General features: G+C 32.3%; 9 protein-coding genes across 9 annotated transcripts; 5 read left to right on the top strand and 4 right to left on the bottom strand.

The window, feature by feature from the left end:
• Positions 1 to 89: 89 nt before the first annotated feature.
• T551_01780 (uncharacterized protein) lies at positions 90 to 2,842 on the bottom strand. The gene is made up of 8 exons (XM_018374043.1): positions 2,321 to 2,842; positions 2,253 to 2,269; positions 2,075 to 2,194; positions 1,651 to 2,031; positions 1,491 to 1,602; positions 1,299 to 1,450; positions 1,086 to 1,251; positions 90 to 1,041 (listed from the first exon to the last, which is right to left on the bottom strand). Exons 1-8 carry the CDS (start codon positions 2,346 to 2,348, stop codon positions 176 to 178), a joined length of 1,842 nt encoding a protein of 613 aa, XP_018229788.1. The 5' UTR covers positions 2,349 to 2,842; the 3' UTR covers positions 90 to 175.
• A 508-nt stretch (positions 2,843 to 3,350) lies between these two features.
• Positions 3,351 to 5,279, top strand: T551_01781 (aspartate-tRNA ligase; the record flags this gene model as incomplete). The annotated part of the gene is made up of 3 exons (XM_018374044.1): positions 3,351 to 4,952; positions 4,993 to 5,077; positions 5,122 to 5,279. The coding sequence occupies 3 exons, from the start codon at positions 3,351 to 3,353 to the stop codon at positions 5,277 to 5,279; spliced, it is 1,845 nt and encodes a 614-aa protein (XP_018229789.1).
• Positions 5,280 to 6,511: 1,232 nt separating this feature from the next.
• On the top strand, positions 6,512 to 8,410 carry T551_01782 (uncharacterized protein; the record flags this gene model as incomplete). Its single annotated transcript, XM_018374045.1, has 1 exon — positions 6,512 to 8,410. One exon carries the CDS (start codon positions 6,512 to 6,514, stop codon positions 8,408 to 8,410), a length of 1,899 nt encoding a protein of 632 aa, XP_018229790.1.
• Positions 8,411 to 8,729: 319 nt separating this feature from the next.
• T551_01783 (GPI-anchor transamidase GPI17) lies at positions 8,730 to 10,561 on the top strand (the record flags this gene model as incomplete). The annotated part of the gene is made up of 7 exons (XM_018374046.1): positions 8,730 to 8,777; positions 8,824 to 8,922; positions 8,975 to 9,110; positions 9,154 to 9,516; positions 9,564 to 9,740; positions 9,785 to 10,248; positions 10,295 to 10,561. 7 exons carry the CDS (start codon positions 8,730 to 8,732, stop codon positions 10,559 to 10,561), a joined length of 1,554 nt encoding a protein of 517 aa, XP_018229791.1.
• A 107-nt stretch (positions 10,562 to 10,668) lies between these two features.
• On the bottom strand, positions 10,669 to 12,071 carry T551_01784 (uncharacterized protein; the record flags this gene model as incomplete). The annotated part of the gene is made up of 4 exons (XM_018374047.1): positions 10,669 to 11,708; positions 11,762 to 11,787; positions 11,829 to 11,881; positions 11,931 to 12,071. The coding sequence occupies 4 exons, from the start codon at positions 12,069 to 12,071 to the stop codon at positions 10,669 to 10,671; spliced, it is 1,260 nt and encodes a 419-aa protein (XP_018229792.1).
• An 825-nt stretch (positions 12,072 to 12,896) lies between these two features.
• On the top strand, positions 12,897 to 14,712 carry T551_01785 (uncharacterized protein; the record flags this gene model as incomplete). Its single annotated transcript, XM_018374048.1, has 4 exons — positions 12,897 to 13,253; positions 13,307 to 13,403; positions 13,468 to 13,632; positions 14,462 to 14,712. 4 exons carry the CDS (start codon positions 12,897 to 12,899, stop codon positions 14,710 to 14,712), a joined length of 870 nt encoding a protein of 289 aa, XP_018229793.1.
• Positions 14,713 to 15,063: 351 nt separating this feature from the next.
• On the bottom strand, positions 15,064 to 16,440 carry T551_01786 (uncharacterized protein; the record flags this gene model as incomplete). The annotated part of the gene is made up of 3 exons (XM_018374049.1): positions 15,064 to 15,406; positions 15,452 to 15,519; positions 15,568 to 16,440. 3 exons carry the CDS (start codon positions 16,438 to 16,440, stop codon positions 15,064 to 15,066), a joined length of 1,284 nt encoding a protein of 427 aa, XP_018229794.1.
• Positions 16,441 to 17,456: 1,016 nt separating this feature from the next.
• Positions 17,457 to 19,826, bottom strand: T551_01787 (translation termination factor GTPase eRF3; the record flags this gene model as incomplete). The annotated part of the gene is made up of 11 exons (XM_018374050.1): positions 17,457 to 17,675; positions 17,726 to 17,989; positions 18,033 to 18,113; positions 18,157 to 18,332; positions 18,374 to 18,441; positions 18,485 to 18,716; positions 18,760 to 18,863; positions 18,907 to 18,996; positions 19,039 to 19,399; positions 19,444 to 19,605; positions 19,646 to 19,826. 11 exons carry the CDS (start codon positions 19,824 to 19,826, stop codon positions 17,457 to 17,459), a joined length of 1,938 nt encoding a protein of 645 aa, XP_018229795.1.
• A 320-nt stretch (positions 19,827 to 20,146) lies between these two features.
• Positions 20,147 to 22,066, top strand: T551_01788 (uncharacterized protein; the record flags this gene model as incomplete). The annotated part of the gene is made up of 5 exons (XM_018374051.1): positions 20,147 to 20,166; positions 20,218 to 20,377; positions 20,423 to 20,457; positions 20,501 to 20,690; positions 20,732 to 22,066. The coding sequence occupies 5 exons, from the start codon at positions 20,147 to 20,149 to the stop codon at positions 22,064 to 22,066; spliced, it is 1,740 nt and encodes a 579-aa protein (XP_018229796.1).
• Positions 22,067 to 22,069: the final 3 nt, after the last annotated feature.

Genomic DNA, 22,069 nt, shown 5'->3' on the forward strand with positions numbered 1-22,069 from the left:
TATGTTGACTTGTATATGTTAAGCAATACAATTCATGTATGAGTGCTTATATTTATTTGTTTATATTTAAAAATCTTGCCCTATATATTGATATGCGTCTTTTCCTCTGTTTCCTTTGTATTCTTAAAAAGATCAATATAGGATGACACAGGTTTGTGTTTAGTTTTCGAGGGATTCATTGGATGCTTTTCGCATTTTGAGAAAAAATATCTTTAGAAAACGGATTTGTTTTTGGCTTTTGATAAAGAGGAAGCGTAGAACTGTTTGATTGAGAACTAGATTGTAAGTTTGGATCCAAAAAAGTCGCCATATCATCAAAACTTTTAGAAAATGGATTTGTAGGTCGTGAAAATGGGACTGATGGTGTATTTAAAGTAGGAAAACAGTTTGGTAAAGGATATGATTGTTGACGCTGAACTGCAATATTCATTGAGTGCACAGAGTGGCGAAAAGGATTAGTATGATCCGTGGGATAATTATTTATCTCTGCAGGTGACTGGATAACTTGATTTAAATTATAGGGCTGATTGAACATTTGATTATTTGGTTGAATAGGATATCCACTATAAGCAGTATTGGCAAAGTTAGTTTGCATAGGATATATGGAACTATAATCCTGTGTTTGACTCATAGAAAGAGATGCATGAAACGGATCCTGACTCTGGATCACTTGAGGTGTTTGCTGATAAAGATTGTTATTTGGAGATAACATTGGATGATACTGATTATACAGCCCGATGGGAACTTGCATAGGAACTTGTGGCTGTATAGGTACTTGTTGCACTGGTATTTGTGACTGCATTGGTGTTTGTATCTGTTGCTGCATTTGCAGTGACGTATTTTGAGGAAGATTAGTTAATGACTGAACCGGTTGCGTTGCTGAAACGTCCAACGGTGTCACTGATGAATAAACTGAATTATTTTTTCCAGTATTTTGAAACATATAAGTCTGTTCATTTTCAATACTTGAAAAAAAATCGATTAAATTAATATTATTTAAATTCTTTTTTTGAGAAACATCTAGCGATGGAGAAGGCGAGCCTTTTGATAAATTAATAACGATTAATACAAACGAGTAAACAAACCAGTAGAATTACTTTTCAAAGATGTTTTAATAGATCGCTGCGCTATATTTCCTTTCTTTTTGTCAGACTCAAGTACATTTTTAGTTTCTATATATTGAAGTCTATTCTTTTCAAAATTTTTGTCGTTTAAGTAATCCTGTAATGCACGAGAAAGACTTACGGGTGCCTAGACAACCATAAATTACAACTATAATTATATCAAAAATATACTACATGTTTGATATTTGGGACTTCTATACGCGTCAACACTTCCATCCTACATGCTAATGACAAGTAATCAGCGACGTCAGCAGTCTGCTTAACAAATTTTTTGTATATATCAAGAGCTCTTTCTGCATCGTAACGAGACATTTCAAAATAATGTTCTAGATCGTATAAGAAACATAAAAAACAAGTAAAACATACCAAGAACATTAATTACACCTTCATTAATGACCTGGAAAAGAGACAAAAGATCACTAATTAATAATCGAAACGCTACAACAGTTATATCATTAGTTAATCCTTCTTCTAAAAGCTGAAATACATAAATATTTAAAGAAACAAGAAAAAAAGATGGTTCAACCTTGCATCGAAGCAGTAAATCAATCTGTTTCTGAACAATCCCTACTTCCCGAAGAAGGCCTTTATCAACGGTCAATTTTCGCAGTCTTCCCTCTGACGTTTTGCTGCTTTTCATGTATACATAATCAACACGTGTATCCTTGAAACTTTGCACTTTCTGCTGAAGATAAAGACTATAATTTTGTATATTTTTGCTTTGCTGAGAAATTGCCAGCTCTCCCAAAAATAAAAGACCACCTGAATCATACGATAAAAAGCCTGTATCTCCAAAAAGCTCATTAATAGAGAAATGACGTGAGTTCCTCGATAGATATTGCAGAGTAGCATCACGAGATCCTTCTCGGATCATAATATGAATAACAATAAGACTTTTAAAGACAATCTAAGGAAAACTAAGCCTTATATACAGAAAAAAACCATCATACAGTCCAGGACGGCTCATGAAGACGGCGGAAAATAGCACCAAACACCTCAAATAGCGCTACATCGCCTGCATATGTTGCTGTCAAAATACGGTCTAAATACTTCTGTTTGGGCGGTGCAAGCTGCAAAAAAACACATCAGTATAAAAATACTCTTTAAATATTTTATTTAATCACTAACTTTGACCTTTGTTGCACCTATTTATCCTTAATATCTGCTGAAAACATTTTTCATTTTCAATCACTCACCGTTAACGGCTTTTTCATACGGAGACATTGTATATTATATCAATCAACTCCTCTCAATCTCCTCAAGTGATCTATCTACTCGGTTTTCCCTGATTTCTAACTCTCAACCACTTTTTTCCCCTTATTCAATTCTTTTGATTGTTGGTGGTTGGTTTTTTACCCGTACGTGTTCCATTTGTTGCTGCAGTGAAAAAAGAACGCCCACACCAACAAAAAATAGTGTGAGCATACGTATATATGCGCTGCGTTTTCACGCATTTTGCAGCATATATGCACTTGATTTTCCACTGGAACTACGCTTTCCCGGCCAACACTCGGCCTGGGCGCACCTGGTCCGTGGAGCGGTAAAAGGTCTTTAGGGCGGAATCAGACGCATACATTTCGATCAAGCACCGCATATAGCGGGAAAATAGGCGTTCTGCATTATTTTATTGCGCATACATCTTGTTTTTTCCTCCAAATCTGAATCTCAGAAGATTTCTGCACCGAAACATGTAACAAGGTAAAATCGGCACGGTGCTTTCAACAGTGCTGTTTTTCCTGGCATAGTTTCTTTTTTATGCCGAAAAAGCTCTTTGTATATGCATTTTTTCATCATTGATTCATTTGAATACTTTGGAAGGATCAAACGCTCGGGATTTCGGGATCGACATATTAAGTAAAAAGAAAAAATGTCTGTTTTATGGAAACAAAGCGTATATATGCGCGTCAAAAGAAGCTGAATGACGCAAATACTTTAAATAAAGGACAGGTTGTGTTTTTTTCGCGTATTTATACGCTTAAAAATGCATTGAAAACAATTTTTTTTGGGCTACTATAGAACACTGGTGCAAAGATATAATAAATAGATTAATATCTATTAAGAACAAGAGTACACGTATAAAAGCACGTAAAAACAGATAAAAGAGCAAACAATACGTTATTAGTATCTATATAGGGCGGTAAAAGGGTTTTATTCAAGAAAACAAGCAAATTACATAGTAAAATATATGTTATTTTTATTATTCTATTAAGAAATTGATATTTCAATATGCACGTTTGGACGTGTTTGAAATTTGGAAAATCAGCGGGAAAACGGTGGATTTGCAGTAGCAAACGGATCGTTTCGTTTGAAACGATTGGAAATGCAGATATCGGCAAGAAAGTGCTGTTATCTGGGTGGTTTGTGCCATATCAGCGGAAACTTAGTCACCATATACAATTTTATGGGTTACGGGATGTATGTGGAAGAATAGTGCAGCTTGTTCTACGTAATGGATCAGAAGAACTTGTTAAACAGGTTGAAAAGATTCCAGCAGAAAGTGTTATTGAAGTAGAAGCAACTGTGCAATTACGGCCAGAAAAAGATTGTCATCAAGGGGAGATAATGGAGTTTGATATAGAAAAAATTAAAGTGGTGAATGTTGCAAGGACAGTAGCGTTTTTGCCATCGTTTGCAAGGTCGGTTAATGGGGTTGTGCGGGCAAGATATCGTTATTTGGATCTTAGGAATCCTTTGAACCATAGTGCACTACGATTGCGTTCGAATGTTTCAAAACAAGTTAGGGATTTTTTCCATGAACGGGGATTTCTTGAGATTGAAACGCCTCTTTTATTTAAATCAACGCCGGAAGGGGCTCGGGAATTTATAGTTCCAACACGACAACATGGGTATGCGTATGCACTCCCACAGTCACCACAGCAATACAAACAAATATTAATGGCTAGTGGTATAGGGAAGTATTATCAGCTTGCAAAATGTTTTAGGGATGAAGATTTGAGGAAAGATCGGCAACCAGAATTTACACAGCTAGATTTGGAAATGTCGTTTGTAACTCAAGAAGATATATATTTGATTATTGAGGATCTCTTAAATGATTTATGGAAAGTGCATCTTGGGGTTGATCTTGTACTTCCGTTTAAAAAAATGACATACCAAACAGCTATGTCTAAATATGGTTCTGATAAACCGGATTTGAGATATGGTCTTGAAATATGTGATCTATCGTCTTTTATAATGCCTATTTCTTTAGAATATCCAGTTATCGAAGCGATTGTTGTTAAAAATGGATCAGTTATCTCGACTAGTAAGCTTCAAGCGATTTGTAAAAAAATATCAACACCCAATCAGCCGGTTGTTGTTGTTAGTCTTCGTTCATTGGAGAAATTGGAAAATTGGGTTTCTGAAACTCCGTTTGTTTTAACATCGAATATATCTGATATGAAATATCTAAATGATTATCTAAAACTTGATCTGAATGATGCTATTTTTCTATCATCGCGACCATCAAAATATTTAGGCAATACAACACAATTGGGGAATGTTCGGCAGCTATTGTACCATGAATGTGTTAAACATAAGCTTATGCCTTCTCTTTCTGAAAAACATTTCGAATTTGTTTGGATTAATGAATTCCCTCTTTTTACATATGATGAAGACGAGTCAAAACAAGATGGAACATTCATACTTAAATCTACACACCATCCATTTACCAGCCCTCTTGATGATGATATTCATCTTCTTGAAAAAAATCCAGAATCTGTACGAGCTAATCATTATGATATTGTTGTTAATGGTATAGAAATTGGTGGGGGAAGTATTAGAATTCACGATGTAATTTTACAGAAGCATATTTTACAAGATATTCTTAAGGTATGTCATTTGTTTATAGTACTTTTTATAGCTGTTTTAGATACCTCAATATAAAATCAATCAGTTTTCGCATCTCTTTGAAATTTTATCAAGTGGATGCCCCCCTCATGGAGGTATTGCTCTTGGTAATATGAATGTCTCTCGTCTATTTGTTTTTAATCATTTTTAGGATTTGATCGCCTAGTTGCTATTTTATTTGGAACAAATTCTATTCGAGATGTTATTGCATTTCCTAAAACAAATTCAGGTATAGATCCAGTTGTAGAAAGTCCTGGAGAAATATCTGAGGATGTTTTAAAACAGTATTATCTTTGTCGATTAAAATAAAATATATAAGTTACGGAATAAATTTGTTAAAAAAATATACTTATTTATAAAATATCAATGAAATATGATTTAACAATTTAAGAACTATGTGTTTTAAATATATTTTTCTTTTATTTTAAAGAATCATAATAAATAATTGAAATGACTTGATTATACTTTTGATAAATGTATTTTTATGCTTTTTAGTGTAGAAAATGTTCCGTTTCTATCATATTATATGCTTTAATATATTTTCTGTGTAAGAAGTATTCCATTTAGTATAGCGATATCTTGTTTAACTTCTAAGAGATAACTTGTTTTTTAAGAAAAAAATATTAATTTAATTTTAATTTGTTTTGATTTTTTATTATTTAAATATTTATTAAAAAATCAAACTTTTTGAGCTTATTGTACTTTTAAATGTTTTTACATATTTTTTAATTTATTAATTTCAAAAATTTTTATTGAGTATATAATTTTTCTATAGATTTATTGTTCAAGTGATAACGTTTTTTATATCTTATTTATTTTTAATTATCTATTTTTAAAATTATAATGATAAAAATATTTGTTTTATTTTAAGAATTTTGTATTTTTTCGTAAGACATTTAACTTTTGAAAAAGTTATTTGCTTGAAAAATATTAAACCAAACAAATACAATAACGCATATTTTATACTTTTATAATGATATTTTTTATCATTTTCTGTGTATTTTTTTGTATATATTTGTGAAAATATTTTAACTGTAAAAAATATTTTTTTTTTCATATTTCTTATCAAAGTATTTTAAATACGAAAAAAGAAAACAAAAAATAAAACACCTTTATTTTCATATATACTTTCATTATTAATCACATTTTACTTTTCATCTTTCTTTTCATTTTTTATTTTTCTTATAGATAGTAGTCTTAATTTTCATAATTCATAAACCTAAAAAATCATACTTTCTTAAACTTATGAAATACTTTTCATCCTCCATTTCCTATAATAAATACTCATTTTCATACATTTTTTTCATTTCTTTCTAATTCTCTAGATAATACTTAGATTTTTAACGTGTTGCCTGACCGCACAAATAAATGTTAATATTCTTCAAAGCTTTAGAAGCAGAATTAATACCATATTTTAAATTTATTACATCTTTAAAGAGACCTTATATGTTTCTTTTAAATTGTAAGAGATTTTCCTTTTTTTTTTTTGAAAATTTAGTATAAGATCTAGATAAAACATTATTAAAGAAAGAATCAGAAGAATGACAAATTATTTGAATGCATTAACATCTCTTGCACATTCTACATGTGGAGATATTCCTCCACCTCTTGTTGGATGTTCTTTTACAGTAATCGGACCAAAGCTCTATGTTTTTGCAGGACGTTTAGTTTCAAATTGGTATTTAACAAATGATTTATATGTTTTGGATCTTGAATCGTATATTTGGACAAAAATACAAGATTCATCAGCATATGCACCAGAGCCAAGGTATTTTCATTCAGCAGATACATATTCAAATTCAATATATGTCTTTGGAGGCATTGGTATGTCGAAAGATCCAGATAATCAACATTGTGTATTAGATGATATAGCAGTTTTTGATATACAGTTCTGTAAATGGAAAAGGGTTTCAATACTTCCATCTCTTTATACGCCAAAGCCAAGATATGCACATTTATCAGTTGTTAGTATGAATTATTTAATGATTATTGGAGGACAAGATTTAGAAAACAATTATATTGAAGAAACAAACTATTTTGATATGGATATGTGTATGTGGATACATACATTTCCATTTAACAAACATTGTGGTCTTTATCGTTCAGTTGCTCTTTGTAAAACAGAAACTTATCCCGAGTGTGCACTGAATTATGTTGAAAAGAATATATCTATGCCAGAAACATCTTCCTCTACTCAAGGATCGCCTTTTTCAACTAGGCGGAAGTCATTGAGTGTTTCAGAATGTAGCAAACGGTTATCAGGCTGTAGTGAATTACCAGGTTTATTACATCATTCACAAAGTAGAAAATCCGTTGATATTATACAAAAACCAGAGACTGAATTTACACCTTTCTATCATCAACATATTTCTGAAAATCCTGTATATATTTATTCTAATTACAACTTCAGAAATGTGAAAAATGAGCTTTACGTTATTACGTTTCCACATGATAATCAATTTAATATAACAGATATTTCTGATGAGCTTAACGGTGAGTCTAAACCACCAGGTTTGCGATTTCCATCAGGAGGTATTCTTGGCAATCATCTTGTTATTTTTGGAACCTATTTAACAAATACAACGCAATCTTACAGCATTTGGTGCATTGATTTAAATAGTTTAACATGGTCAAAGATTGATCCTGGACCATTGCTGAACGAGGGCTCTTGGAATAAGGGAGTTATAGATTATGACAAAAATTGTTTACTTATTTTTGGAAATAAAGAACGTAACCTGGTGGAGGATTACAATAGCCGAAGAATTAATTTTGATCATATAATTTTAATAGAGCTTGAAGCTTTTGGTGTTTATAGAGTAACTATTCCTGAATTGTCTCCTATGGCACAAGAATTGGGACTAATGATGCTGGAAAATCCATCTTTTTCTGATATGGAAATATTAACTCAAGATAATATCGTTATACCATGTTCTACAAAGATTTTATCTACAAGATGGCCTCGGTTCCATGGTTTCCTTAAAGCTAGTCTTAAAAAAGATAGTACTGAATGCCCAGCATTTGATTTTTTAACTAAAAACCAAAGAAGTTCTTTGGCAGTATACAGTAACATAACACAGGTAAGCAGTGGTGGATCATCATCAACACGGTTTTTTAATCGGTCTCGTACTCTTTATATTCCTCATCCATATTCTGTTGTTCATCAATTTCTTCGGTTTTTATATACCTATTCTTTAGAACCTGCTATGTTAAATGACATTACTGCATTGTTTGCTTTACTCTCTCTTTCTAAAAGTTTTGGGCCTGATCTGGAGGTAAAGGATTTAAGTCTTTATATTTTTTATGCTCTTCAGAAATGTTTAACTCCAGAAACGGCTTCTCGTATCTATGAAATGGCTATTTTATATGGACATAGAGGCTTACAAATTCGAGCATTAAGGATAATGTCTACAATAAAAAAAGAGGAAAATAAAAATAACTAAAACATCAATTCTTGATATCTTAAATATACTTCAAAGTTTCTAGTACATTTTTTCTGGTTAAATGTATATATTAATGGTACATAATTCATTAGCTTTAGAATAGACCTAATTATTTATATTCATTTTTTTAAATTGCATATTTCTTTTAATATTCATATACTTTTATCTTGTATAGTTTTCAAATATCATTATCTTTAACATATGTTACATTTATAATTATATTTATTTTAAAAATATTTATTAAAAAATAAAATTGATTGATGTTTCAAAGAATCCTATAAAATACCTTCGTATTTCAGTTAATTTTTTGATTTTATAAATGAGTTTTTGTCAAAAGCAAAAAAGATGGATTGTTGCAACATATTGGGTAAATTATACATCTATATTACAGTTTTCTTTATTAATTGGATCAGTTTTTTGTTCTTTTAGCTATTCCTATATGGTGGAAAACTACAGAAATTTATCGGGCAAAACTACCACTTAAATTAATGGATAAATGGGCAAAAGGACAAGTGAATGACATATATACAGTTATGTTTTATTATTTTTAACTATTTATATTAGATGTGCAATATTCAATTTGATATTCCTGTCATTATTGATATTACTCATAATTCTAATAATATTAAAATGATTGAAAAATTAAAACAAATAATATCAACTAAACAAGAAAAAAATATAATAAAATTACATATCAAGAGTATAGATAATATTTTTGTATTTTTTATATTAAAATATAACAGAAAAACATTTAAATATAGACAAATCGCATTATGTTGTCAAATTACATGAAAAAAAAAATATAAAATCAGTATCTATGAATATATATCGTAATAGGACCCTCTTTATTGATTATCATCCTCATATTTTTCCAAAATTACCAAAGATTATTTCAGAAACTTTATTGGATATATTTTCATTACAAGAAAAATATATAAATTTTTATTTAAAAGCGACAGAATCTCGACACAAATCATTAGAATTAGATAACAATACATATACAAAAGTAGTAAAATATTCTTCAACCTTCGATATTGTTTTTAGTCTTGTAAATGGTGATGAAAAAAATGTGGTATCATTTTGGGATATCAAAAAAGCTGTTTATTGTATATGAAATCTTTAAATTTATCTACTTGTTTTCTAATATAGGAAGTATATTTTAGACCATTATTAAGACAACTTTCTGCTCTTTCCGAATTTAATGTAGAATCTCAAATTCATTTTTGTTCAGAATTAACATTTAATCCTTATAAATCAAAACAAGGAAATATGTTTCAAATTTCTATAGACCAATTTCCAGAGTTTGTCAATTTTGCGGAATGGAATTTAGGTAAATTTAAGCATGATATTCCAAACTAAATATAACTTTATAAGAAACTACTTTTTCATCACATAAAATAATTAATTTTTTAGTTTATGTTCCCCCACGTAATATTCAACCTCTTTTTCTTAAAGATTCACATGATAATCTAATCACTACAAATTCGTTTTTAGTTCCACAGTGGGGAAGCATTATTATTCACAATCAAAACCACACAGATATTGACATTTCGCATCTTAACATTACACAACTGCAGCCAATATTTCATATATTTATCTCTAACTTTTTATCTCTTCTTGGTACACCTTCTCTACCTTCATATATTAGCATTGAACCTTTGCCTGTTTTAAATGCATGGAGATTAGATGGTCTTTATAGGCAACGCATTACTGAAAATATTATTTCTGCTTCTGAGACGTTAGGAAGTCTTGCTAGATTGGTACAACGAATTCATAATATGGTTATTCCTGATCAAGTACAACAAGACGTATCAAAAACAATCGATTATTTAAAAAAAGTAATATTATCTTTTCTTCTATATAAACCCAATCTAAAATTAATAGACTTGCCAAAGTTTAAATGATTCCAAATTTTCAAATGCGTTGAATTATTCAAGAATTGCTGTCAATTCTGCGGAAAAAGCTTTCTTCGATCCATCTATGGTAAGCATGCTTTATTTCCCCGATGAGCACAAATACGGCGTATATTTGCCTTTATTTGGACCTTTGTTTTTTCCTTTAGTGATTCCTCTCCTTCGAGAATTTTCTAACTTCCTTAAAAGTTGGAAAACAAAGAGAAATGAAAAAAAAGAACCAAGACACACAGAATAATCATCCTTTACCAAGTGACAATATTACATCATACAATAATACAGTACTTTCTTCGATACTAGTTACCCATCAAAGACTAATTCGTCATACTCTACAAGCTTGCTTCGCTATAAGACTTTTTTCCTCTTTAATTTAGGCGTTTCTTCCGATTCTTTTGTACCGTCAACCATTGATTCTGTTTGCATAAATATACCAATCATTTCCTCGCTATATGCAAAACCCTCCCTTGCCCACTGTGCAATTGTACTGTCTTCACCATTATACATAATTGCATTCGCAAATAATAATAGAATCTCCCGATGAAATTGTTTTGATGTTTTAATCTTCCCATCACGAATCTTGTTTCTAATCGACTTCATATCTGTTGGAAAATAGATCAAATTCGAATATCCAGGTGCATCTTTGTTTGAAACTGGCCCCATAAATACTGCACCATGTTTGTGTTGCGACAAACTCATCCATAAAGGCATAATCATGCTTTGAAACCGTTTTAACGATGCTGTTTCCGAGACACCTGTTTTATGCACATTGTTGCTCTGTGGGTCCGACGACCATGTCTCTGTCTGTTCCTTTTTGCTTGCCCCACGCACATTTTTCTTAATTCCATGTTTTTTCCCGCTTTTTGTCCCATCTGACGGATTATCCCGCTTCTCTGGCACTACTTTCGCTTCTTTTTCACAAACCAAGCGCTGGTCTTTCCGGGTTTCTTCAGAAGACACATCTATGCTTGTTTCTAGTGCTTCTACTGCCTCTGGCCGGCTTTTCCGCTGGATTTTGACCGATAAAACAGGTGCTGAGTGCGTTTCTACCTCTTTTTCACGCAAAACCGGCTCCAACAACGCCTCCGGCTTTTCTTCCAATACCTCCACTCCTTCTGCTGTATGTTTCTCCTCTAATGCCTCCCTGTCCGACGTCTCCTGTGCATCTGCCGCTTCTGAGCCTTCTATTTCCCCTGAAACGTCTATTTCTGCTTCTGCTGTCCTGGATGGCTCTATTTCTTCACAATCCGGGCATTTTCCTGCCTGAATACTGCTGATTTCATCGACTATACGTGCAAATGCTTCTTCTTCTTGCCGGATCTCTGCCTTAAGCTCCTCAATCCGTGCTGCATGCAAGATACGGCACAGCTCCCGTATAGGTGCTGATACTGGCTTCAATTAGACATTTTCCCCCGCATATAATACACAAAACAACGCATACATGGCACTTCTGGACCCAATACTGGCCTGAAATATCAGTATTTCCTTCATTTATCCACAATATATACTCTCGTTTCAACTTGTGCTGTCGTAGTAGTGCCTCATACTGTGTCTCAAGCTCCTGCAAAAGGTTATTTCTGTGAATATCTATCAATATTGTAATGTTTTACTGATGCTGCTGCTGCTGGCCGCTGCAGCAGTGGATGTTGGTCCAGATGGCTCTGAATTACAGAGAAATCGCTGTCTCCATACCGCAGGACAAGCTGTGCAAGTAGCAGCGATGCAGTTCCGTTCGATTGTGCGGCGCTCATTGTGCTTTTATATTGTCGGACGGAGTATATCGAGAAAAGATAAAAGCGGACAATGCGTGTATTGGCGCATATACACGCAGTGTATACGCAATGTATGCGCGCAGTATGCACCGTATGCACGCATATATGGGCATATACACGCATACACACTGCATACAGTGCGCCGTAAGCACCAGTGCATACTGCAACATATACAATGTAGCATGCACTGTGCATATACTGCGAATATATATATACACAGCACACAAAGCATAGTGTATACATAGTATATATAGCATATATAGTGTATATAGCATATATAGTGTATATAAATGTATATAATATAGCAGACATAGCATACACAATGTGTAGCATACATAGTGTATATAGCATATACAGTGATATGGATGTGTAGCATAGACAGTATATATAGTGTATATAGTGCATACAGTGTAGTGTATATAGTATGTACAGTATATATACTGTCTATGCTGTACACGCTGTATATGCAGCATATGCTATCTATGCTATATATTATATATACTATATATACTATATATACTATATATACTGTATACGCTATATATACTATCTATGCTATACGTTATATACACGTATACACAGTATACACAGCATATAGAGCATACACAGTGTATACTGTATACGCAATATATGTTATGCTGTGCACAGCACGTTGTATGCTATGCTATATATGTATGCTATACATGCACCGATAGCATTTTACATGCAAATACACCGTATATACATATGTATACGTGTATACGTGTATACTGTGTATGCACACACTGTAAGTGTATACGTCCCGGGAGTAGCGGTGTCAAACACATGCACCGCCACTCCGAACACTCCACACAAGAAGAGCACCCAACAAAGCGTCTGCGTGCAGATTTGCAGAGCAATACAGAGAACGACTTATCTCTTCTGCCTTTTGACTTCTTTGATGCTCCTGAGAGTGCTGCTGCGCCGTCCTGTGATACACCGCCGGCATCACCGCCTTCGTCGCCCTCGAAATGGGCCAAAGAACGCGTTTTCGATGACTCGTGCGACCAGTCCGCATACGATTTACGCGCTGAGCACCTTGCAGAGCGTGTAAAGCAAGCAAAAGACGCAGCAGAGGCCAAATCCCGCGCATATACTCCGCAAACACCCACAGAAACACATATATATGCGCCAGAAAACGCGGTTTCCGACGCCGAAACCACCGCGTCGGAGACGGACGACGACTGGCGCTGTAGGAGGAACACACGGGTGTCCGAAAGGCAATGAGCTGCTGTGTATACTGTACGCACAGTACGTGTTCTGTGCGGTCTGCAGTTTCGCGCATATATAGCGGTATACGCGCGCATATACCCGGGGGATCAGCGCATATACACAGGTGTATAGGCGGCAGTGGCAGCAGCAGGAGAAACGCCCAAGTGGTGGGCGCATTTTGAGCTCGGCGTGGCACTTGCACTGTATACATGGCCGGTGCTTGCAACGGCAGTTGCAGCAGAGTGGGGCGGTCCGGACAGTGCAGCAAAGCGTGAGTGGATTGGAGGAGTGGTTGCAGACATGGTTGAAGGTTAGATACACAGTCGCCTAAGTTCACACCGCATGCTATGCACAGTATATGCTATGCACTGTACTATGTATATATGTATGCTGTGTATGCGACAGTGCAGTGCATGCACAGCATGCAACGCATAGAGTGCGCATATATGACGCATATATAGCGCATACACTGTGCATACAGCGTACTGCACATATGCCGCACATACTGTCTACATATATTTTCAGTGTATACATTATACATAGTGTATACATAGTGTATACAGCTCACACATACACGCATTATATATATAGTGTACATGCATTATATGCATATCTGCTGACCATATGCTATACGTGTTGTATATATGTTATATATGCTATATACACTGACTATGCATTATATGCATTATATGCATTATATGCATTGTATGCATTGTATGCATTGTATGCTGTATATGTAGAGCGTGTGCTGTGTATACACAAAGTATACACGGTATATACATAATATATACACATATGCACACTTGCACAGCAATATAGTGTCTGCATGTTATATGCATAGTATACACGTGTGATGTTCAGGATGGATATGTAGCGTGTAGCATACACTGTATATGTACAATATATACAGTATGCGTAGTGTATGCACTGTATATACACATTGTATGTACAATATGTACATTATATACACTATATATCCACACTATACACACTATACACACTATACACACTATACAGTATACGCTATATATATACCATATGCATAGTATACATTATGTACACTGTATACACTATACACGCGGTGCACTTTGTATGAGCAGCATATGGAGCTGTTTCGGGCTCAGATTAATATATATTAGGCGATGCAGCAACAACAGAAGATCAATTGGAACTTTTACTTTTGCAGATAATGGAGGACGAGTTCTCGGTTATCATTGATGATGGCTCAGCAGCAGCAGTTGCAGCACAAATTATACAGCTGCGTCGTACATGTGAAGCAGGAGACACACAACACGTTATACAGTGGTATGAGCGGTGGCAGAGACAGCCAACAGTGGCACAAGTACCGCCAGCCAATGAGAGTGATTCGGGAGATGATTGCACAAATTAATATTAAATACACCATTAAAGGGTGTTTTATGTATATTTTTAATGAGGCTCTTAAACAGACTTTAAAGGACTGAAAACGACTCTAAAGACACTAAAAATGCTTTACAGCTGCTCTATAGATAATGTTTTAGTCTTTAGTTTGATTTTTAGTAATGTTTAAAAAATTACATACATGTTTGTCAATATTTTTACATATAGTGGTGTCGAAAAGCTATGAAAAAATGCAAACAAATAATAAATATACATGAATGAAGGTTGATTTCATAAGATGTCTATTTCTGCATACCTGTCTTTATTAAGTGTAATGAAAGATTATGTATTATCAAGGAATTATCAAGGGGTTATCAGGAAATTATCTAGTAATTATAGAGGATCTTTCGGGGGATAGTTTGTTTAAAGGTGACTGGTTCAATGTTGGGAATGAAGGAGCATTGGGTTTGCGTCCATGAACAACAATTTTCCCAGGAAGTTCTTCGACAAGCCAGCCATCAGCATTTAGTAAATGAAGTATAGCAGGCCGAAGTTTTGGGCGGCCGTTTTTGCTATGAGTGCCTGCACCAGTAACAACTTCAACAGGTTTACGTGCGTTTCTATGGAGTGCTTGTTGGTGATGCCACCATTGTGCAATATGTTCTTTGACAAATAATTTAGCTTCAAGAATTGTCAATCCATGTAGATCAATTGAATAAAGATGGCTATACATGTTAAACGACAAAACATTTTAGAGTTAGAAGACTTACATGGGCTCCATTGTACACATTTTAGCTCTTAGAGTCCACAGTTTAACTTTAGCATCATATTCTCGGCCCTAAAAATGAGTAAAAAAACAAAAAAATGTATGGTTTTAAAAAAGTACCTTTTTTGAATAATGAGTGACAATGTCTGCATAAAATCGATGTGTTTTTGCTTTTTTGTAGGCCTTGGCTGCCTCTTTAAAAGCATGATTTCTTTTAAAAACAAAAATTGATACATTTTCTTCACATTCTTCTGAGTTATACTTCATAAATATTCTATCATCAAAAACAATGCCTGGATAAAGAGTATAATTATCAGTGCATGATGGAGATGCGTCATAGAAATGAGAAACAGTATTTGGGTTTGATTCATGTGACTTTGAAACAGATGCGTGTATTGAATTGCCAAAATTTTCTGGGTGAATAGCTAAAATAATATGTCTTGCTTTTGAAACATCGTTGTTTGCAGAAAGCAGAATTCGTTCATACATGTACTCCTCAAGAAATGGGAACTGGCTTTTCAGTTGATCTAGATTACTCATGTAATCCGGTTGCAACATAACAAATGATTTATTCATCCGCTCTATCATGCTATCACTTGATAACAAAGTATATATGGATTTCGGCAAAGACATAGAGCATTGGTGATAAATAGATACTGCTTGTTTTTTGGAAATCTCAAATATGTTGGCCAGCCATTCAATATCGGGAACGATACTGCCCCATGTCGAGCTTGAATGTTCTAAACGTGGATACTCGGGCATTGTATTATATTGATCCCATTGATTTAATGGAATATTCTGCATTTTTTTATTTTTTTTTTGTTTTTTTGTCTTTAAAATCTGGGAAGATATTCCAAAAAATAAATCATTTAGGAAATCCTGATCATCTTCATTCATATTGTTCAATATTTCATCTACTGCTTTTTCTAATACATTTTCATGTTTGCAAAGAATATGTTGTAAATGATCTTGATGTTGTTGAGGAAAGATCATTTTTAAAAAAGATAATGAATCCTCATGATTTATATTTTCTTGATGTTCCAAAATATCAAGTTTATCTTGAGATATATTATTTTGATTATATTCCATACTTATATTTTCATGATTATTTATAGTGCCATATTAACTGTTGAATTATACAAAGATAATTAATAACCGAGTTTATTCTTAATAAAAAACAATATATATGTATTTATCATTTCTATAATTCATTCATGCTTAATGAAATAAACTTTTATAGTTTTTGTAATTTTTTTTTGTTTTTAGTCGTCTTCGATATCGCTAAGTTTGAATTATATATAGATAATATAAAATAAGATACAAAACTTTAGTATTCTAATTCATAAAAATGAGGCTTTATATACAAGAAAAATCACTTTATGAGTATAAAAATTCCGAAAAAGTTTTTAAAAAAATATCATAATTTTTAAAAATTCACAATCATTTATATTATCTATTCTTATCAATATCATTAACACTATCAAGAATCTTAAAAATGACAAAAATATTTATTTACATTGACTCATAAATTTCATTTTTGTATTTTTTAAATATTTTAAATAAATACAATATAAATATAATATATATTTCTTTTATTACAGAGTATAATTTAGTAAAAATATATTTTTTTAATTTTCAACAAATTAGATGATTTAAAAAACAATAATCTCTTTTAAAGAATTTAAATATAAATATATTATTATACTAAAAATATATTAAAAAAAAATATAAAATATTTATTTTAAAAACATAAAACAAAATTTAATTTCTATAAAAAATAAAAACAATTCATAATTAAAATATAATTTAAACAAAAATTAGAATAATATGAACAAAATACGTCATTACGACAATCCCTTAACAAAAATATCAAATACAATAAAAATATGCAATAAATTAAAGATTCATCATAAATATTTTTAAAATACAAAGTATAATAAAATTTAAAAAAATGCTTTTAATAAATTTTTAATATAAAGCATACGTCGTTTTAACTGAATGATTTTTATTTACTCTTCAGAAATAAGTTTCGTCACTTTTCCAATAGCCACAGTAACACCTTCATTACGAAGAATAAATCGTCCAAGTTGGCTATGTCTTTCATATGTTTCAATACATATCGGTGATGCAACGTCCAATAAAGCTACAATCTTCATACCTTTTGTTGCAAATGGGGGTGGTTTTTTGCTTCGTCTGTTTGTTACTTTATCAAGTTTATAAAGCAATTTCTAAATATATTCATTTAATTTAATTAATCCATAGAAAGTATAATATTTACCAAAAATGTCACATCTTGAACAACTGTATGAATATGAATAATACACGAATAGCCCGAAGTAAGCAAATTTTTGACCTCTAAAATAGCTATTTGAGCTTCAAATATTTTAGCAGTATGCACTGGATTACTAATTGATGATAAAATACAGCCCGACATAACATCATCTTCTTCTATTCCTCTTATTCGAAGTTTGACCTGATCACCACAACGAGCTATCTGTATTTCTTCCATTTCATTATATAATGCAGTTACTTCAATAATATTCTAAAATTTGTTAAGAATAATGTTTTTCAACATATATAAATACTTTATTTGGCATAAGAATAAGACTCGATCCTTTTTTAACATAACCACTTTCAATCTTCCCTTCAATAACTAAACCCATATCCTAGTGAAGATTAATAAAATATAACAAATATTTAAAGCTAAACTCTATATTTTGCTTGAATCGGAATCATTAATGGAGCTTTTATTTTTCGTTCGAAAGTATCCATTTGATCCAAATATTCAAGGAGAGAAGGCCCATCATACCAAGGACATATCTTCTTATCAACACGGTCTTTAATATTTATACCAGCAAATGCAGAAATTGGCATAAATACAAAATCTAAACAGTTCAGAATCATCTAACAAAAAAATAATTTCTACTTGTTTTTGGATTATATCCTAATTCCTTTTTCAAAAATCTTAAAAGCTTATTTGTACATTCATCATATCTTAAAACATTTTAGAAAAATATCAACTATGTAACTGTTTAACCTTTCTTTTGACCATTCTACAGTAGGATCGTCCATTTTATTAATCACAACGATAAGATTAGTAATACCCTGCGTTTTCGCAAGCATAGCATGTTCTCTTGTTTGACCGCCTTTTTCAAATCCAGTTTCGTACTCTCCTTTTCGTGCAGAAATAACAAGTACACCTACATCTGCTTGAGATGCACCCTCTATCATATTTGGTACATAAGATTTATGACCAGGAGCATCAAGGACTTAAAAAATTAATGCAAAAATAAATAATCATAAATAAAATACTTGTATATCGACGTTTTTCCGTTTCAAAATATGCCCTGCCTACTTCAACAGTTTTCCCTTTAGACCGCTCTTCTTTAGTAGAATCTAACGCCCACGACAAATACCTTTTTTATTAAAAATACGTTTAAACATCCTTTATTTTCATACCAACTCTCTCGACCTATATCCTTTGCATCTTTTTCATATTTCTCCATCGTTCTCTTATCCACCATTCCTGTCATATAAAGGATATTCCCTCTAATGCCTTTAGCCTAATGAAATAACATATTTCACAACTACCCAAGTGTTGATTTTCCTGCATCAACATGACCAATAAAAACAACATTCACATGCTCTTTTCCATACATGTCCTGTATGATTTCATCATCAATGTCATCTTGAAATTGGTCCATAGCATCAAGATTTCTACGTTCATCATCTGTAGACACTGGAACACGACTTTTTTCTTGATTCAGACCAGAAGACAATGTATCCACACCAGAAACCGAATACAAACTTTCATTAGCCTCAACAACAGGCTCTTCACTCTTCTTGGATGACGTTTTCATTACACTAGATGGCTTTGTAGGCTCCCCAATCTTAATCACTTTTGCAGGTGATGTATTACAGAATTTATCAACGGAATACTTTTCTATTTCAGCTATTTCAGTATTCAAAAAAAAAACAATATTAACAAAAATATACCAAAATATGGGTCATGAACATATGTCTGCATAGACTGCATATGATTTTCTGGCGGACAAAACATATAACCGGGAACCGTATGTGCTTGGGCATTATATTCCTGACCAATGTAACCATAAGACATATCATTAAATCCATAATTCATTCTTTGATCTAAAAAAGCTTAAAAACATAACATATGAAGAAATAAAGCTTTTAAAACCCATTGGTTGTTGCAAATATGTAGAACTAGGTCGAAACTCTTTTGCTTCAGCAGACATGCTTATTTTTTCCATTTTTTGAGATAAAGAGCTTTCTTCATCAATGTTATTCTCCCATGTATCGTCTAAAGCAGTGTTCTTTCTCCCAGAAACATTAATTAAATCATTTTTGTCATTTAACATCTTGTGAGACTAATACCTAATTTTTGCTCAAAAAAACAGTTTTAAAAAAGACACAGGAAAAACAAACTCAATTGAATAAAAAAAAACTATTTCCAGCAAGTTTTTATGCTTTTTTATCTAAAGATAAACAAGAATTTGATCACAGAAAAATTTTGAGGTGATAACAATCGTAACCAATGTTAACGTCATAATAAACGCTATCAATAGAAAATGACAATAAAGTGATAAAAACAAGGAAAAACAAAGGATTTTCAATTTAAAAGATTAATTTAATATTTAAAAGCAATTTGTAGTTTTTTTCTGCTAAAAAAACGCAAAAAATGGATGATTTTCTTGCAAAGTTTGACTTAAAAATATATATCAATATACAATTTAATTAATTAAAAAAAAGGGTTTCTATTGCAGCAGCAACATTTGCAATACGTAGTGGAGTTAGTATTGCAGGTGGTATTGCACTGCGTCAGGTTTCCAGATATATTAAAGACATGCCATCTCAAGCTCAGCGTCAAGCACTGGATAATCTTAGAAAACAGCTTGAACAGAAAATCCGAGTGGATAAACTCTCTATTATATTATTAAACTAATGAATATATCAGATTGTTACGCCAGCAATTGATTTGATTGAGATTATGTATATATTTTCTGACAAATAAAATCAATATTGAATAAAATAGATCTGCTCGAGGAAATACAAGTCTTGGGAGCACCGTTCACCTTACAAATTCACTACGTCGAGATATCAATGCATTTGCAAGGCGTGTAAGTGATGCAGCTGATGAACAAGAAATATCAAAACATATTAACAAAAATAATATGGGGACTATTATGGAAGACATGAAAAACCTCCTTTCAAGAATTGAAGATGTAAAAAATTCAAAGAGTGTGTTGTTTTTGATTCATTTTAGGCGGTTCCTCTTATATCTCTTGCATTAACAACATCGGGTGCAAATATTTCCTCTTCGTTACCAAATACAGTTTCACCGTCTCGATTATTACAAGCATCTTCGTTTCTAACATCAGCAGATACTTTGTTCGCAAAGACACCATCTATTAAATTTCAGCAAGTTGGACCTATTTTTATATTAAAACTTTACACTATTTTTTCAGGAAGCGCAAGAGTTGCACACATGATTTCAGCCAGTGATATTACATGGAAAGAAGAACATGCTAAATGCCATGTATCTGTTGTTCGTGTTGAATTGAGTGATTCTGAGGAATCAAAGAACAATTCAGCACGTGAAAGGATGAATGAATATGCTTATGAATTACAAGTAATTGAAGATTTAAATGATGGAAGATACCATGATGAATTAGAGGAACAAAAGATAAAAAAAAATAAAGATGGAAGCATATACGGTTCCAGAAGAAACATACCGATCCATTTGGTTTCAAGGCTTTTTTTCAATGCATCTGGAAAACTTCTTAATATCGAAGAAGCAAAAACTCCTGTTCTTGTTTTAAAACTCAATCATGCGCTTTCTCCCCCAAGAAAACTATTAGAATCCATTAAGTATGATAATACAGAAAATGATGAAGTTTATGAAAACATTGATGAAGAATCATTTTATGATAAAATTAATAATCCTGAAAATATTGAATGGATTGCATTTGAAATTTGGAATGATTATACAAGTGATAATGATGAAAGTTATAGTGATACCAATAGTGATACCAGTAATGCTAATGAAAACTTAAATGAAAATTATAACCATGATAATTATGAAAATCTGAATAACAAAAATAACCATAATAAAAAATCATTAAAGGATGGATCTATATTTCCTGAGAAAAAAACATCAGAAAAAGCTACAGCTAATGAAATTTCGTCTTTAAAACAAGAACAAATAAATGAATTTTCAGAAGCATTGAAAGCACTAAATATTAACTCAGAAAACACGAATGAAATTCTAGGATTGCATAATAATTCTAGCACTAATCTAGCCACTTTATCTCTTCTTGAATATATTATTAGATTAACTGCATTACAAACATGCGAACAAACATCATTACTTTCTGTAACTGATGAAAGAATTTCATTGTTTTTAAGAGATGATAATCATAGTTCTAGGACAAGAGAAAGGAAAGGGACCATGGAATATGGACAAACACCATTTAGTTCACCATCATCAGTGAAACTTGAAAAAGATGGAATAAAATCTCAAGAAAATCGCAAACTTAATAGACGCGATTTATTACTTGACAACCGGAATTCTCCGAGAAGTCCTCTTACCTTAAATTAAAGC

The sequence above is a fragment of the Pneumocystis jirovecii genome, assembly GCF_001477535.1.
Source record: "Pneumocystis jirovecii RU7 chromosome Unknown supercont1.7, whole genome shotgun sequence".
NCBI classification, from domain to species: domain Eukaryota; kingdom Fungi; phylum Ascomycota; class Pneumocystomycetes; order Pneumocystales; family Pneumocystaceae; genus Pneumocystis; species Pneumocystis jirovecii.